An 18,425-nucleotide genomic window follows, 5' to 3' on the forward strand; every position below is an offset into this window, starting at 1 on the left:
CACCGCCCTCAATTTCCCTAACAAAGCGCTGAGGCCCAGCCAGGGATGCCATAGTGGACTAGGATGCAAAGCTCGAGGAAGCAGCTTCCTGGTCAAGGCTCCAGAGCCATCAGTCATACATCAGAGTTGTCCCCTCATGCCTATAGGGGACAGGCCTTTACTGGCAGGATTACAGCCAGAGCCAGGCCGAGTCCTTTCAGAGATAGCTCAGCCACTTGTGTTCACCAACATGGAGGCTGGAGCTGCCGCAGGAAACACTGCAGAAGGGCTAAGGGAGACACCACATGAGAATGAGCTGCTGCAGACTTGTTCTTGCGTTCTTCACCTCGGCTGCCCTGCGCAGATGAGCCCCAGTAGTAACATACCTACCCCAGATTGTTGGCAAAAGAAAAAAATTTATTGTCCTGTGAAATAAAATATACAAATAAAGGCTGGGGAGCAGCAGAGAAAATAAAGGAAAAACAAGGAACCCATTCTGGAGTAGGGAATTCTACCTCTGACCCCTGCCCCTTGCCAGAGGAAAAGGTCTTATAAGCCTGTGATTTTAGGGGCTATTTTGTTTTCTGAGACAGGGTCTTTGAGTGGCCTGAAACTCACTGTATAGACCAGGCTGGCCTTGAGCTCATAGCCTGCCCCTGCTGTGCTGGGACTAAAGGCGGGTGCCATCACGCCTGACATTTCCTTTTTGTGATGAGGTCTCACTGTAGCCCAGATTGGCATGGATCTTGAAGCAGTTCACCAGTCTTAGCCTCCACGGTGCTACGCTTATAGGCATATTTTAGTGCGCCCAAAAAGCCAGTGGTTTAGACGGGGAGGAAAATATGATTGATGCTTCTAGGACGAGTCATTTGTCAAGTACAGGGCTCTACTGCCATCAGACGGCCTCAGAGATGCCAACACAGCCTTCGCCCCAGTCATACACAGGGACACAGTGAGGCTGATGGGAAGGACCCCTAGAGAGACGGCTGTGACTGACTGCTCAGTGGTTCCTAACCTCAGGTCTGTGTAAAGGTCAAAAACTGAATAATGGTCATGATCCTCAGGACTTTTTTTTTTAAGCACCAGGTGGTGGAGCTTTCAGTTTATGGTGATGTCACTTGACAACCCCTATGGGCTGAGTCAGCCTTGTCAATCCTGCTCTTGCTCTTCTCCCCAGCCCCAGCTCAGAAGGGTCCAGAGAGGACATGGGCATAGGGAGGCCAGAGTGGCTTCGTGTTTCTGGGCAGTGGGTTCTCTTCCCAGCATCAGAGAAGGGTTTAGAATCTCTTTTCCTCGGGCTGAGAGGTTATTAGCAGCTCTTTGTTCCCGAAGTCCCACCAGGCTGTCATGTGGAACGCCATGTTGGTTAGGACAACGGTGTACTCCAGGATGGCAAAGATGGTATACACTGTTACGAGGGCACAAGGAACAGGGCACAATGAGCCTCTTGGTTTACCCTCTTAGTGACCTCTTAATCATCACATTACCAGCCCACCACAGAGACAGCCAGTACCCAAGACCACCGCCTACTACAAAAACCCCAGAAACCCAGCGCAGCTGCTCTGAGGTCACTTGTGAGCACTTCCAGATCCCAGCCTGGCCTCACCTCCAGCCTCACAGTACATGTTGTGCCTGAAGTAGACAGCCAGCGCCGAGAAGAAGGAGATGAAGTTGATGATGAAGAGCCGCTGCTTCCAGCTGTAGGACTTGCGATCCTAGGGGACGGACTATTTGATCACCCTGTAGCTTGTTAGGTATATGTGAGTGGCTTTCCCTCTTAGACTAAGTTCCTAACGGCTGGGGCCTCCCTCTTGCATCCCAAAGTGGTCATGGAAGGGAGTGTAGGCAGGGGCAGCGAAAATGATGTCTACATCCTTGCATTTAGGGGGATAATGAAACCAAGTGCCCTTCTCACTTCAGTGGGACGGAGTAGGAAAGATGCATGGAGTTCACCCACCAAGCCAACACTTTCAGGTACAGTGGGGCAAAGAAAGGCCATACATATGGCTGGGGATTCTTACAAAGCAGTCCACTGACAGTGTTTCTAACCCACCGGGCCTGGCTGCTACCCTTGATTTGGGCCCCATATCCAGCCTCTATGCATTCTCCAGTACTACTCAAATGGTTGGCCGGGACAAGTTAACCATTCTCCACTTTTCTCCAAGTCTCAGCCCAAAGCCCCCATGCCCTTTTGCTGAGTTCCAAATGGAAAGTCATTTGTCACCCATCGTTACCCACATCCTAAGGACAAATGTTCTTGATTTTCTTCTGGGCTTCCTAGTGCCCAGTAGGGGCAGACCGTACCTCCTGACTTACTGTGTGCTTCTTGGTCAGCCGCCAGAGAATGCAGGTGAGGAGCATGTAACTGAGAGATGCCGCGATAAACACAATGAAAGCATTTTCGTGGATGGCTGGAAGGAAAAAGGAGGATGGACCCCACCCTCACCCTTAGGCAGGAAAGGGGGCTGCGTCCCCTTCCCGTGCCCTTCACCCCTCCCTTGTCTGGCACCCACTGAAGTCCTCGGAGGAAGAGACGTAGGTGAGCACGAGCAGCGCGAGGTTCTCCACCACGTTGAGACTGAAGTTGAGGCGGCAGAGAAGGCGGTAACCCGGACACGGAGATGCACAGCTGAGGTAGTGGTTCCAATAGGCGAAGGCCACCAAGAAGCGGGGTGCCGAGTGCAGACCAATGCAGAAGCGCCACACGTAGCGCTGGGGAACCTCCCCACCAATGGCGGAGCTCACTGATGGCAGGTAATTGGGCACCTAAGAGAGGTAATCCGGGAGTCTAGGCATCTCCTTTGCCGGTCCCACCTACCAGGAAGGCCTTCTTCACATCTATTAAAGCCACTTCCTTTTCGTCCAACTTCTCCTGGCGCCCTCTCAAGCCTTCCACTTCTAGGTCCTGGGACTGACATGTTCATTTCCTAGTCTGTCTGGGATTAGGACAGGGTACTATTATCTCCATCTTTCTTGAGATTGGAACCTGCACGTTTGAGTTCAGGTTCTCCCTATGCTAATAGCTCAGGGTTGTGCCTGAATATGGCTCCGTGGGCATCCCAGGATCCCAGGTTTGAGGCCTGAAGACCAGGATGTGACTCCGTGGGCATCCCAGATCCCAGGATCCCAGGTTTGAGGCCAGAAGACCAGGATGAGTCACAGACCTTCGGCCTTTATTTGGAACAGCGCCACCCTGCTGAGCTGTTCCTCTCAGCTGCTCCCGGCTCCGCTCATCCCCCTAGGCGGGTGCACTAATGTGTTGAGGATGCCAGGCAGAAGAGGTGGCGCACACCTTTGATCCCAGCACACAAGAAGCAGAGGCAGGAGGAGCTCTGAGTTTGAGGCCAGCTGAATTTTCAGAACAAGTTCCAGGATAGCCAGAGCTACACAGAGAAATCCTGTCTCCAAAACAAAAAGAAAGAAAAAGAAAATGGGATCTTCTAAGCTAATATAATCTAAGAAAATGGCCTTGCTGGGCATGGTGGTGCACACCTTTAATATCAGCAGAGTTCTGGGCCAGCCAGGACTACAGAAAAAGTCTGCCTCAAAAGAAAGACGAAAAGCGAATGAGCCTATCCCTCATTCTTGTGGAGCAGCAGTCTCACTCCTTAAGCATGGTGAGAGAGGGAGCTGAAGGAGTGGAGTTCTCTGTACAGACAGGCCTGGGGATGGGGCCGGGGGTGGGAAGAGGCCTCTTGCAAAGCAGTGATTCGTGAGCGTTGACACACATGGACTCACCGGGGAATTGTATGACATGCAGGCCTGGAAGGCGAGAGTTGCTTTTATAAAGGATTCCAATACCAGAAGCGTCAGTCCATAGCCCACACTTTTAGACTCAACAACAGCCAGGGTAGTGTAGAGCCCAGCAACCCAGAGACCCTGCTATGACTAATTCTGGAAGCTCCATTCCTTCCTTCCAAAGATGCTGAATGAACCTCTGGACCACTGGTCCAGTGGGCAATGCTGGAGGGACCTCCCAGGGCATGGGGCAGGCAATCCAAGGACCTCACAGCCACCTCAAAACTGCCAGAGGAAGCTGAGTGCAGAGTTCTCAGAGAAGCTGTTCTAAGAGCTGGGTCCCAATCACAACCCTGTCTTTATTATCTAGGTGACTTTGAGCAGGCCCTACACCTCTCTGAGCTCCCGCATCTACACTGGTAATATAATATCACCTATTTTATAGGGTGATTTGTTTAACTTTGTTTAATTAAGAGAGTCTCACTATGAAGACTCAGCTGGTCTCGTACTTGCTATGTAGACCAAGTTGGCCTTGGATTACAGAGACCCACCTGAGAGTGCTGGTATTAAAAGCATTTACCAATATACCTGGTTGACAGAGCTTCTACAGTGTCAAGCCCACAGTGGGTATAAAAGTGATGACTTTTATAAATCAGGCTTTCATAAAAAGGCTGCGAGTCAACAGGGCTATGAGTATAAGAAAACTGCTAACGGGAAAAGCAGCACACCAGACAGTGAAAGAAACCTTGCCATCACAGCCTCTCTCATGCCCTAAGTTGGGTGACCGAGTGCAGCCTTCCTGGAACAGTCATTCTGAAGACTACTTCGAATCTCAGCTACTTTGTGGGGACCAGGACCAGTATCTAAAGCCTACTTGGAGAACATTCAAGGTGGTAGTAGTACCTGACTGAGAAGAGAAGGTTGGTGACTATCAGGCTGACTTCACAAACTTCTTTCAGATTAAAGGTGAGGCAGGACTTTAAGAGTCTGTGCCACCCACCACATACAAACACACACACATAAACCAGGTAAATATTTCCACTTCCTTCTCCAGCACATCGTTTCCCTACTTCACTAACTGTGTCTACAACAACCTCAAAAACTATCAGACACCAGATACATACAGTTCATTCCAAACGTCCCCATAAGCCCAGAGCAGAAAGCACTGATGATCAGAGAACCCCTTTTCTAATAGAGAAGTTGATCAGAAACTCATACTGGGGAAGTTGTAGGAAATCCCCTAACCAGGGACTGGAAAGATAGCTCAGGAAATTTGCTGTGTGAGTTTGAGCCCTGGAGATCAGGTAGAAGAACAGGCACAGTGGCAGGCACAATGATTCCAGTGCTGGGGAGGCAAAGAGAGGGCGATGAAGCTCGCTGGCCGGCCAGCCTAGCCAAGTGGATATGACAACCCAAGATTGTCCCCTGGCGCGCACACACACACTCTCCTTATCAGATTATACCATTAAAAAATAACTCTTTTGGTCTCAGGCAAAAGTCCCCACCCCCATATATACTACTGGTTATAAAAGGCTTATCCACCTTCTTATCCTCCAACCCCTTACCAACTCGACAAAAACTCCAGCTCCTGATGGTTCCTTCTCTGTCACCAGTAGTACAAGCCACTGGACTAGCATTCCCACTGGTCTCCCTATTCTTACTTGGGGGGTGAGGTTTCAAGATAGCATTTCTCTGTGTATATCCATCACGTTCCTAAACCTCAGTCTGTAGACCAGGCTAGCCTCCTGCCTCTGGCATGCTGGGATTAAAGGTATGTGCCACCACTGCCTGGCTTGGCCTCCCTATTCTTTTTTTTGTTTGTTTTTTTTTTTGTTTTTCGAGACAGGGTTTCTCTGTAGCTTTGGAGCCTGTCCTGGAACTAGCTCTTTAGACCAGGCTGGCCTTGAACTCACAAAGATCCGCCTGCTTCTGCCTCCCAAGTGCTGGGATTACAGGTTCGCGCCACCGCCCAGCGACCTCCCTATTCTTGATCCCTAGTCTTTCTACATTTGGAAGCTGGAAGGAAATTTTAAAGCACAGACCTGATCATGTCTCTTCTTGCTTAAAATCTTCCTAAAGCTTCTATTACCCTCAGGATCACAAATGCACAGTTGTTAACCTAGTACTCACAATGGTCCTTTCTCACCTCCACACATCCCAGCAACAAAGTTCCCTCCTTCATCTCCAGTGTCCAAGCTGGGTAAAATGTCTCCTCTGAGCCCTGGAGCCCCTGGGTCCCCCCCCCTTTTTTTTTTTATCACAGTAAGAATCCCAATTCAATAACAAGCGATGGCTCAGTGGTTAAGAGAGCTTGCTGCCCTCTCAAAAGACCCCAGTTCAGTTCCCAGCACCCACCCCAAGCAGCTCACAGTCCCCTGAAACTCCAGCTCCAGGGAATCTGATGCCATCTTCTGGCATCTTACCCACATATCCATACACAGACACACAAAAACAAATAAAAATCAAATCTTAAAAAAAAAAAAAAAGAAAAAAGAAAGGAAAAGAACTCCAACTTGCTACATTGTAGCTATGTCTAAGAACTGTCTCGTGTGTGAGAAGATGCTAGGAGCAAGGAAAAGAACTCCAACTCGCTACATTGTAGCTATGTCTAAGAACTGTCTCGTGTGTAAGAAGACGCTAGGAGCGAGTACATCGTCATCTCCATGCCTCTGACACACAGCCTGGATCCCTGGTCCCTCAGAAAAGACCTGGGAAGTAGGAAGTCCATGCTGGGTTTTAGCTAGCCTGAGTGCTCATGGGTTGTGGGGCCTAGAGCTGCCAGTAGAGAAACCAAGCTAGAAGATCACAGAACAGGGATGGTTCTCTTAATCTGATCTAAAACTACCTGTTACTTTATCCCGGCTCCAATTTTTCTATCTTCCTCCTTTTCCTTCCCAATTCCTTCCCTCCCTCAGGTGCCCTCAACACCCTCTGCCCCAACTCTCTGTACTTTCTGCAATCTTCTCCCAGCTCCTAGAGGTGGTGGTGACTCTGCTCTGAGAGTTCCTGTCTCTAATTTCTCCATGAATTCTGACTTGTCCCACCCCCAACCCCTTTGTCACTTTCCTCTCTCTGACCTTCCACTTTTCTCCTCCTCCCGATCTTCCCTAACCAATGCCCCTGCCCGAGGTGCGGGGAAGCCTGGAACTCACCCCACAGTCAGTGGCCACCGTGTACTCAAAGTGGAACACCAGAGACCAGATGATGCAGAAGAAGAAGCCGAACAGGGGGAAAGTGATGACCCACCAGACAAAAGCTGTGAAGCAGAGCCGGAACACGGTCCCATCGGGGTCCAAGGGTGCAGAGAACATCCTGTAAGGAGTGGTCCAAGCAAGGCAAGGGACCTGGGTATTGGAAAGTGGAGCCTTTTCCAGAACTGGTTCAAGGAAAAGCCAGAACGTAAGTGGAAAGCAGGGGAGAAAACAAAAGGATGGGGTAGGAGTGGCAGAGAGAGACAGGCATGGGCATCCTTAAGAACTGTGGCACACTGATGCTCTAGTCCCACCTCCTAAAGAGTCTAGACAACAAGAGGGCCCAGGGGCCTGAACACTAGAGCTGGGATGGTCTCACTTCACACTCTGTCCTCACAGCAACTGGGCAGGAACTCAAGTGGAAAAGTTATTATTCCATCACACAGCAGATGAGACAACGGCCCGAAACCATGCCAGGATCAAGTGCCTGGACTAAAGTCTTTGGTTACCAAGCAGCTCTAAACTAAGGACCCTTGGCTCAGACTAGCTAAACCTCTCGCTGACCCTGTCCGATCGCATTCCTCCTTCTCACCCATGTTCAACTAGGAACAATGAGTGTGTCCTAGGCCCGTTCCAGTAGAACTACAGGTTACCAGCCATTCCACCCCCAGGCTCTTAATGAGCCAAGCCACAGGTCCTCTGATCCAGCAGAGGACCAAACGTCTGTTCCTTTCCCTTCTGAGAGGACTACCTTATCCAATCAAAAATTTGGAGGAATATAAATAAGGGTCTTTGGAACCTTCTCCCTTCAGCTTCAGCTTAGTGTACTAAGTCAAATCCAGGTTAAGCACAAGCCCAGGAAGCTGGCCTTTTCCCACTCCTTTTTCCCTCCTGGAAGAGAAGTCCCTCCCTACGTGCCTATGGCCTGACCACCATGACTCCTCCAGCTGGGCTCCCTTTTGGGGCAAGCTGGGACAAACAGAGATGGCTCTGGATTGAAAGACCTAGGACCAAATCTTTCCTTGGATCCCATCCTTCCTCCTACTAAGGAGTCTACCAGACTAGCTCTTCATCGGGAATGGGGTGGAATGGGAAGCTGATCAAGAAACACTTACACTGGGTGCTGAAGAATGCTGGGCTGGGATTGAGGACTCCAGTCAGACTGAAACTGCTTCAAACCAGAGGGTCCCACCCCCAGGTCCTCAGGGCCTGCCCTCCGCCCACAAAGCCAAGTTCTCCACGCCTGCCCAGGCACACAGCCTTCTCCGAATCAACAAGGCCACCTCATAAATCCCAGAACACTGTGCAACTGTAAGAAGTGATAGTGACTAAGATCGGCCCACTGGCTTTTTTGCCAGGCACGGAGGCGGAGATCTTTCTAAATATTGTGTCCAAGGGAGACAAGTGCTTCTAGAAATGCAGAAAAAGAAAGAATAATAAGATTTGGCTCTTCTGTTTGTTTGTTTTTGGAGACAGGTTTTCCCAGTAGCTTTGGAGCCTGTCCTGGAACTCACTCTGTAGACCAGGCTGGCCTCTGCCTCCCGAGTGCTGGGATTAAAGTCGTGCGCCACCACCGCCCAGCAACCTGGCTCTTTTTGGTTGAAACATGACTGGGAATATTTTTTTAGCTCTACCAAGAGAGCTACCTACTCCTGCATTAAGAGAACCAAGTGGGCAGAGGCAGGCGGATCTCTGTGAGCTCAAGGCTATCCTGGTCTACAAGAGCTAGTTCCAGGACAGCTAGGGCTGTTACACTGTTACACAGAGAAACAGAGAGATAGAACCAAGTGTCTGAAGAGATGGCTGAAGGCTAAAGTGCTTGTGTTAAAGACTGATGACCTGATATCCCCCAGATCGCATGCAAAGGTGTAGGAAGAGAATTGACTCTCAAAGTTGTCCTCTGCCACACATGCGCCATGGGACATGCGTGCATGATTACATGTGCACACACACACAAACAGTAAATAAAAATAGAATCAGATCCGAAAGAGTTCTAGGCAGGCCTTAATATGAGCTATCAGTGTCCAGCCTGTACCTATACAGAAACAGCTAATGGTAGCTTGGGCTGCATCAATAAAAGTCTGACAGAAATAGGAAGGAATAGTATTGCTTGTGCATTTATTTCCCAGGTTAGCTGAAGGCTTATTATCCAGACCTGGGCCCAATAAAGACAACACATTACCAACTGGATTAAGTCCAAGGACATATTTAGGGCTTTTTTAAAAAAATATTTATTTATTTACTTATTATGTATACAATATTCTGTCTGTGTGTATGCCTGAAGGCCAGAAGAGGGCACCAGACCTCATTACAGATGGTTGTGAGCTACCACGTGGTTGCCGGGAATTGAACTCAGGACCTTTGGAAGAGCAGGCAATGCTCTTAACTGCGGAGCCATCTCTCCAGTCCCTTATTTAGGGTTGTAAGGAGTCTACAGACCCTACCCTGGGAAGGTTTCCTGAGAAACTTAGAGCTATGCTTCTAGGACAGACTTAGGGTCTCCATTACTGTCTTTTTATCTCTGCAGGACTGATGGAAAGCCAGGAGGAAAGAGTAGTTCCATGGTTATCACAGCAGAGCCAAGGCCAGGGCAGACTTTTGGGGTGAAAAAATCTGTTAGCCAGGCATGGTAGTGCATGCCTTTAATCCCAGCACTTGGGAGGCTGAGGCAGGTGAATCTCTGTGAGTTCGGGGCCACCCTGTTCTATAGCAAGTTCTAAGCCAACCAGAACTGTACAGTGAGATACTGTCTCAAAAAAATCACCCCCTCCCAATCTATGCTTTATTATAAAAAAAAAAAAGTGTGCTCATTCTCAGGTACTAAACCCCTGTAGCTACAGAGAAAGGAGCTCCCTGTTACTTGGGATAAGCAGAGGCAATATCATTAATGATGGTGTGTCACACTAGGTTACTTACTTTATTCCTAGGATATTCTGGATGGGAAATTCAAAGTATAAATGAAAAGCTTCAATTGTATCCGACAGAAGAGCCCCAGGGAATGGGGGTGAAATATTCCCTGGGTCACTAGGCAAGCAGCTACCCGTGCTTTCATTCTCTAACTGGTATGCCGAGAGTGGGTAGTGGGTATCAGGTAGGCTGAGGTCACTGGACCCGTTAGCCCTCAGGGCCAGCCAGAAGGGTAGAGCAAACAGGCTACTCTGTTTAACTTATAAGCAGTAAAACCTTTAATTTTGTTTGGACTATCTGCCTTTCCCAACCTTTCCCAGCTGGGAAGTCCTGTCTATTTATCCAGTGAATACTTTGTGACTCAGAAGGGCTTGTTCTCATGGAGATCCCAGGGTGGTGAGGAAGACAGACACAGATATGGTATGAGAGAAATGGGGGACTAACAGCAAGAAGAGCAGGTGCCTCGAAGAGGCTAGGCAAGGGGTTCTAGAGCAGGAAACACCCTGGAAAGATTTTTCAGGATGGACAGGAGTTAAGTAATGGGAACATATCTTAGCAACTACTAAGGCAGGAAATGATCCTAGACCACCTAGCTCAGTGGTGCTCACCCTTCCTAATGCTGTGACCCTTTCATACAGTTCCTCATGCTGTGGTGACCACCCCCCAGCCACAAAATTATTTCGTTGCTACTCCAGAACTATAATTTTGCTATGGTTATGAATTGTAATATAAATATCTGACATGCAGGATATCTAATATGCAACCCCTGTGGGGGTCACGAGCCAGGTTGAGAACCACTAACCTAGCTACTCACTTTTCTCCTAGTCCTGTTCCTTGTATTCACTTTTTACTTATTAGTTGGAGGGTGGAGTAAGACAGGGTTTCACTCTTTAGCCCAGGTTGACCTTGACTCCTAGTGAATCCTCCTGCTCCAGTCTCCCCGCTGCTGGGATTATAGGCAGGAGCCACCGCCTTTGGCTTCCCTATCCCCTCTGATATCTCTCACCAGACTGTGTGCCCTCAATCAAGGCTCATGTCTACATATCAGAAAAAAAAATTCAAGTCCTACTGAACATACTCACCCCACACTCCCAAACAGGATCCTCTGGTAGACCTCGTCTCCCCATGGAGCAGATGGTTTTCTGAAGTCTGAGGATCATAAAGGAAGCTGGCAGGGGCCTTCAATGCTCTCTCAAAGGTTAGTTAAGCTCCACGTCCAGGCTTTGCCTCACCTGGGGCCACCTCCTAACCTTACGGTCTCTTGTCCCTTCTCATTCTCCTCCTCCTCCTGTTGTCCTCCCTTGGCACTCCCAGCCCGCCTTCCCATGCTGCTCTACCTGGAGCTCTACATTAGCCTTGGGAAGAAGCAGGGCAAGCATCATTCACCTCTCTCCCTATACACATGGAAACTGAGGCTCACGCTCAGGGGCTCAGGGAGAACTGTCGGTTAGCGAATAGGAGTAGAGCAGATGTCAACACAGCCTTACCCTATTTATTCTGACATTTTATGAAGAAAGAAACTCTCAAATCTCTCTTCATAGCTCAAATGTCCTCAGAGGTATGGGGCCTACCTAGAACACATATCCATGCACATAACTAGGTCCCCACACAGACAGACCGAGTTTCTTTCACACACATAACCTTTCTCAAAGCCATTAAATATAGGCACACCCCTCACAATCACTGACACATACATGTACAAAGACGCATTCTCACAAACATAAGCCCACAACAACATACTGAGACCTACAATGTCCTCTATTCCTGTCTTATCCTCCCAGGAAACTCTGGAGCAGGTATTGGATTCTGGATTTTTATAACTTTGTTTGTTTTTAAGACAGGATTTCTATATTCCTGACTGCCCTGGAACGCACCACGTAGATCAGGCTGGCCTCAGAAATTCACCTGCCTCTGCCTCCCAAGTGTTTGGATTAAAAGCGTGCACCTCTAGACCTGGTGGTCCAGGTTGTGGGTTGGGGACTGCCCAACTTCAATGACCCCAGCTCCTAGAACCTTCATGGAAAGTAGAAGGAGCCTAATTCTTGAGACCTCAATTTACAAGCGACCCACCACCACCCAGTAGCCCAGCATATTTGATGGAACCTACAGGAGAACTGGCTCATTCCGTTAATATCAAATCAGGATCTCAGAAAAGGTCCAGACGGGAGCCCTACCCCACAGTGTGTAGACGTCGTCTCCTTGAAGTGGAAGAAAAGGGACCAAAGGATGCAGAAGAGAAAGGCGACAAGCGGACAGCAGACCGTGATTAGGGCCACCATGGTGAAACGGAGTCGGACTAGGGTCCCATCCCGGTCCAGCGTCAGTGGGACCTGGTACATCTTGTCAAACCTGAGGATGGAGGGCACTGTCAGGGTCCCAGACAGTAGGGCTGGGGGGCCAGTGGTAACACTACGCTCCTGCACAATCCAAAACTTAGCTATGCTATATAGCAGGGAGTATGAGGAGACACCAAAATTTTTACAGTTCCTGTCCTGTGTAGGGAAGACTGACTCAGAATCCCAAGGTAACACTCAACTTCAGTTTCTGAGGGAAGACAATGAACTTGATCTATACTCAGATAAAACTTGAGAGAGACTGCACAGTCTTCTCCTCAACCTTCTGCCTGGCTAGACAAGCCTAGACTGCAGTAGTTGATTTAGCTAGTTTCCCACTGGTTCAAGAACCAAACTTTAAAGCAACTGGTTAATAGACTGGCCCATGTCCCCCTACCCAGCCCCAAGCCTCTGCCCCAGTCTCTCGGTTCTCACTGCTCCTCTCAGGTACAGGGCCCTGGTTCACTTTCAGGTCCTTCCCTTCCCAGACTCTGGGGTGCTATATGCAGGCACAGTGATTCAGGGTAGCAGGGACTCCATGGAAGCTGACAGAACCTCCATCCCATGATTGTCCCTGCCAGTGCCTCACGTGCTGTGAAGGGTGAAAGGCTTTGCAGAATCAGGCTTGCTGTGGATAGGCCAGAGCTGCCTGGTCAGCTTCTGGTGGCTTCTCAGTACCCAGTGCCTCCTGAGATGGGGTAAAGGTTCTTTCCTCAGACAAGAGTTTCTGCTAGGCTGTGGTGGAGCACGCCTTTAGTCCCAGCATTTGGAAGCTAGAGGCAGATGGATCTCTGTGAGCTCGAGACCAGCCTGGTCTACTGAGAGAGTTCTAGGACAACCAAGGCTGTGTTACACAAAGAAGCCCTGTCTCGAGAAACAAACAAGAAAGTTTCTTTTTCTTTTTTCTTTTTGTGTTTTTTTTCGAGACAGGGTTTCTCTGTAGCTTTGGAGCCTGACCTGGAACTCGCTCTTGTACACCAGGCTACCTGAACTCACAGAGATCCACCTGCCTCTGCTGGGATTAAAGGTGTGCGCCACCACCGCCCAGCTGAGTTTCTAAGGTAAGGCACTAAAATAGCTAAGTATACTAACAACCCTAGAGTAGAAGGGAAGCTGAAGTGGGATCCGTCAGCGGAGGAAGGGAGGACTCACAAAGAGCTGTGTATTTCAACTCTGACTTTCTTCATCCCTCTCTCTCTCTGGACCAAAACTCCAGGCAGGAAGGTCAGATTAGGACAAGAGTGAGCCAAGGACAAAAGAAAACAAATACGCTGGGCATGGAGGCCAGCCTGGTCTATAGAGTGAGTTCCAGGACAGCCTGGTCTACAGAGTGAGCTCCAAGACAGCCAGGGCTACACAGAGAAACCCTGTCTTGAAAAACAAAAACAAAAAACAAACAAACAAACAAAAAATACCATGTACTATATAGACAGCCAATCTGCCTGTTCCCATTGTAAAGATGGAGAAACCAAGAGGCAGAGAATCTCTTCCTCAAGGCTGAGCCTGGGGAACAATCATTCCCAGAATTTGGGGTGTTTTTTTGTTTTGGTGCCAAGCAATAGCTGGCTCCAGACACATTAAAAAAACCGGCCCTTCTGGTCTGGAGCCATGACTCTTTCTTGCCCCACCCTTAAACAGAACTTTGTTCTCCTGGCCTCCTAGCATTCCAGAAACAGGTGGACACACCTCTGCATTTTCATCTACCTTCCCAACTACCTCTCTGCCAGGCCAGAAAGGCTGCCCAACCCAAATTCTTAAGACCTTCCTTCCCTTTGGGGCAATAAATATTTGGTCAAGCATCTCCCCTGGAAGTTGAAGTGGCACTGATGACCCTCCCACACCCAACATTCCCTGCACAGGGCCCTAGGTGAGAGCGTTCTCCCTGCCAGCCCACCCCTGGACTGCACCTAACCTCCTCCTCATCCAACAGAAGACCAGACCTTACCCCAGGAAGGGACGATGAGCTGGTACAGAAAGGATAGTTGGTTCCACTTCTTGGCTTTGTGCCTGGCTTCCCTTTTAGGTGTGTGACTTGGACAAGTCACCTAACCATCCTGGACCTGTTTCAAACTGTACAACAGGAGGAAATCACAAGGTTTAGATTACTTCTAAGGCCCCTCCAACTTGGTCCCTGCTTGGTATCTCAGGGTTAGGAGCGCACTACCTGCAGTTCTGCTCCTAGACAGCTTTCGCTTCTTCACTGGTACAACTTAGTCGCTTTTACTCTATTTTAGAGTGTTAGTGTGTGTGGAAAAGGGCCTTACTATGTAGCCCAGGCTTGCTGAAACTCGCAACCCTCCTTCCTGTCTCTGTCTTCCTGTTGCTGAGATTACAGGCACCACACAGGGCTCTGAAAACTGCCTTTTTTAAAAAGGAGTATCCCCATTTATATCCAAAAGAATCCCCACTTTATATCCTGCCAGAATCTACATTTTGAGCTCAGCACTTAATATACAATCTCTTTCAATCCTATTTATTCTAAGAGTATGTGCTGGCTGTCTTCTGGGTTCCCATTTCACAAAAGGGGAAACTGAGCCTCGAGGTGGTTAAAAACACTTACTCAAAGCCACAGGCTAGTAACTGGCAGAGCTGGGACTCAAACTAGACTATGAGGTTGCAAGGCTCCCCCATGCCTCCATCCGCAGCGCTTGGAGGGATCTTGAGCAGGAAGCCCTGCGGAGTAAAGGCAGCATTTAATCCCAGCACACCTAGCCCCACTACAGAGCGGGCAATAGTCGGCTCAGTGTCTGGCCGCCTACAGTTCCCCGGGTTCCGAGTGTGTGCACAAGGCGGGCAGGCACTCGGACTCCAGGCCTGTGGAGGCCGGACCTCGTGGCGGGGCTCCCCGAGTGAGGTTACCTTGTGGCCCAAACCGGCTATTCCCTTACTCACCCAAGCAGCGGTGGCTAGGGTGCCGGACGGGTAGCTAGGGGCACAGGAACCCGGAGCCCCCGCCCGGCCCGGGGGCGAGTGAAGGGGGCGGGTCGCAGCAGCAGCACCGGCGCGAGGCGGGGCGGTGCGTCTGGGGCGGATCTTAGGGAGGAAACAGGGCCCGTAACTACACTGGCTCCTCCCCTCTTTTGGGGGCCGCGACCTCTGGCTCTCCTGATCACCTCGCGTCTCCAGAAGCCAAGCTTCTCCAGGTCTACTCTGTCCCCACTATTTTTGGCTGGGTGAGAACAGCCAGAAGGGCCCTGGACATCTGGTTTTGACATGTTGGATAAGTCACCTTGTCTTCTTACCTCTGGCTGCACGCCATCACCTGTTGAAAGAACATAAAATTAATTCAGTGGGGTCCAAATGTCTTTCTTTCCCTATCGGAGCTCTCCAGTCTTCACCCTCATTCTAGTCGAATTATCCATCTTTGCACTTCTGAAACATTATGCCAGTTTTGCTCCAGCCTTTCCTCCCTGCGGCCGGTTACAGAATGCTGGGAAAACAAACCCCACCAATACAACCTAGCTGGTAGTGAGAGACTAAGTCCATCCCAGAAACTTTGGGCCAAAGCTGTTCCAACCTTCTATCAGAAGAGGGCGCCCTATCCTATCAGATGTCTCTAGAGAGGGTTAAGGGTGGAAGTTCTGCAAGACCCAGCTTAAAGGCTTTTCACAATGAAGAGAAACCAGCGCCCCGTGTTTTTTGTTTTGTTTTGTTTTAGGGTTTATTTATTTATCTATTATGTATACATGTATCCCTGCAGGCCAGAAGAGGGCACCAGACCTCCTTTACAGGTGGTTGTGAGCTACCATGTGGTTGCTGGGAATTGAACTCTGATCCCTCTGGAAGAGCAGCCAGTGCACTTAACCTCTAAGCCATCTCTCTCCAGCCCAGTTCCTAGTGTTCTTTTCTCACTTTTTGTTTTGTTTTGTTTTTTTCAAGACAGGGTTTCACTGTGAAACACTGCTGACTGTCCTGAAACTTGCTCTGTAGACCAGGCTGGCTTCTGTGAGAAGATCCTCCTGTCTCTGCCTCCCGAGTGCCGGGATTAAAGGCGTGCGCCTCTCACTTGGTCTGGCCTGGTCTAACCCATAAAGGATCATTCTGCAGTGTGGCAGTTATAGCTACTGTATGGGATTGGCATGATTCAGGGAGGGAACAGGTAATGTTCCTTCTCCTTTTTCCATTTGGTAAAGTGGGGATTTTAATCATTTCTGCTTTAGGTGAGGGTTGTCACTTAGTTGGTGGCACTGAGATGTGGAGGCACGAAGAAGAGACCTACACCTTTGTGTGAGGAGGGTATGTGAGTGCTGGTGGGGGTTAGAGGCCAGCTCGTGGGAGTCAGTTTCTCCTTCACGCTTTGAGTTCCAAGGACTGAACTCGGGTTGTCAGGCTTGGTGGCAAGTGCTGTTACCACTGAGTTATCTCTTCTACTCAGAGGTCTCACTGAACAAGCCATCTCACCCCACCCATAGGAGACTCTGCCTTTAAAAAAAAAATCTGGTGTTGGTGGCATACACCTTTAACCGCAGCACTCAGGAGGCAGAAGCATGCAGATCTCTAGTTTACAAAGTGAGTTCCAGGACTGCCAGGAATATGCACATTAAAAAAAAAAGTCTTGAAAACTTAAAAAAGAAATTATTCACCTCATCTTACTTTTATGAAGATGAAATGAGTCAATACATATAAAGTAGAAATGTGCATAGGATATAGATGATCCCAAAACATGTCATTACTGTGGAAATTTAAGTAGGGTTTAAGTGGTGATAACTGGTTCAGAAGTTCTGCATCTGCTGCAAGTGGTCCTGGCAATCCCTAAAATGCCTACAGGAGAAATATTTGGTCCCTCATCCCTCCTTCCTTTTGGGGTAGGATAATCTTCTCAGAGAGATGAGAAACAGAGGCTCAATTTGCTGATTAACTTACAAGAGCTGAATTTCATATATTAGTCTTATTGATTGATAAGACCAAGACTAAACCCTGTCTGTGACAGGTATTGGGCTGAGGAATGATGGAGGGATCCAGAGAAATTAATCTCACATCCACTCTTTGGGGCTCCAAGTCCAAAGAAAATAGTTTTTTGTTGTTGGTTAGTTAGCTTTTCGACACAGGGTTTCTCTGCAGGGCCCTGGCTATCCTGGAACTCGCTCTGTAAATTGGCCTCAAACTCAGAGATCGACCTGACTCTGCCTCCTGAGTGCTAGGATTAAATATGTATTAAATTAAAGCTGTATTAATTAGCTAGGTGGTGGTGGCACACACCTTTAATCCCAGCACTCAGGATGCAGAGGCAGGTGGATCCCTGTGAGTTCGAGGCCAGCCTGGTCTACAAGAGCTAGTTCCAGGACAGGCTTGATAGCTACTACAGCAAAACCCTGTCTCGAAATAGTTTCAGGCAGTCTTTCAACTCACTATGTAGCCAAGAATAGCCTTAATCGCGAGGCCAGTGTTTGTAGATTACAGGTGTGCACCACCAAGTTCACTAAAGCTACACTTTATTTTTATTCTTTGTATGTATTTGATATACATGGTGTGTTTTGTGTGGTGTGTGTTCATGACCTGCATATGCCATATGCCTAAATGTGGAAGTCAAAGCAAAGCAAACTTTCAGGAGTTGGTTCTTGTTTTTTTGGGGGGGAGAGGGGGTTCAAGACAGGGTTTCTCTGTAGCTTTGGTCCCTGTCCTGGAACTAGCTCTTGTAGACCAGGCTCGAACTCAGAGATGCACCTCTTTGCCTCCGGAGTGCTGGGATTAAAGGTGTGTGCCACCTGGCTTCAGGAGTGGGTTCTTTTCTTAGTATCATGGTTTCCTTCCTTCCAGGAATAAAATTCAGGTCATCAAGCTTTCATGGTGTTTTTACCAAGTGAGCTGTCACAGTCCCAAAGCAACTTTTCTTGACTAAATACTCTACCATGCTCCTAAGGTTGCCAGAACTGTAAGACTTTAAGACAATCCTGAAGCCATTTTTGACAATTCTGAATCCTCTCAGCCTCTGTGCCATAGTGCTTCCCCTCCTCCCCTGGGAACCAAAGGCCTAACAGCTACACTCGCACGTACTCAGTTCCTGAACAATTACCCATATACGTATGCTTTGGTTAGGTACCCTGGGAAATGGGGTCAAAATGACCTCTTACCTCATCTGATCTGGCAACAGCTCTCCAGTCAATTATTGGTAATAGCCCTTTCAAATAAGCCCATCAGAATAGTCAAAGAACAACCCCCCTTGCTTCTGTGGCCCCTTTAAAAGTAGACTGTACCCGCTACTCAAGGTCCCTCGGCTTCCCGAATGCTGGGGGACCCTGTCATGACAGAATTAATAAAATCCTCATGCTTTTCCATC

The 18,425-nt window shown here is 48.9% G+C and overlaps 1 protein-coding gene across 7 annotated transcripts in view; it reads right to left on the bottom strand.

Moving 5' to 3' along the window:
- Positions 1 to 375: 375 nt before the first annotated feature.
- Pgap2 (post-GPI attachment to proteins 2) overlaps positions 376 to 18,425 on the bottom strand; it is a 32,821-nt gene continuing 14,771 nt past the window's right edge. Inside the window, exons 2-10 of one of the 7 annotated variants that reach the window (XM_050122528.1) lie at positions 15,391 to 15,410; positions 14,709 to 14,821; positions 14,094 to 14,218; positions 11,990 to 12,164; positions 6,870 to 7,061; positions 2,493 to 2,745; positions 2,284 to 2,390; positions 1,586 to 1,694; positions 376 to 1,387 (exon numbers count right to left, since the gene is read on the bottom strand). In XM_050122528.1, the coding sequence (XP_049978485.1) occupies positions 1,257 to 1,387; positions 1,586 to 1,694; positions 2,284 to 2,390; positions 2,493 to 2,745; positions 6,870 to 7,061; positions 11,990 to 12,154 (957 nt within the window). In that variant the 5' untranslated portion in view covers positions 12,155 to 12,164; positions 14,094 to 14,218; positions 14,709 to 14,821; positions 15,391 to 15,410 and the 3' untranslated portion in view covers positions 376 to 1,256. Of the gene's footprint in view, positions 1,388 to 1,585; positions 1,695 to 2,283; positions 2,391 to 2,492; positions 2,746 to 6,869; positions 7,062 to 10,897; positions 10,965 to 11,989; positions 12,165 to 14,093; positions 14,219 to 14,708; positions 14,822 to 15,040; positions 15,191 to 15,390; positions 15,411 to 18,425 lie in introns of those variants that run through there. The other 6 variants (XM_050122530.1, XM_050122527.1, XM_050122529.1 and 3 more) reach the window with 6 other exon arrangements.

This window comes from Alexandromys fortis, unplaced genomic scaffold (assembly GCF_014885135.2).
Source record: "Alexandromys fortis isolate MF-2015 unplaced genomic scaffold, M_Fortis_MF-2015_v1.1 scaffold_209, whole genome shotgun sequence".
Taxonomy (NCBI): Eukaryota; Metazoa; Chordata; class Mammalia; order Rodentia; family Cricetidae; genus Alexandromys; species Alexandromys fortis.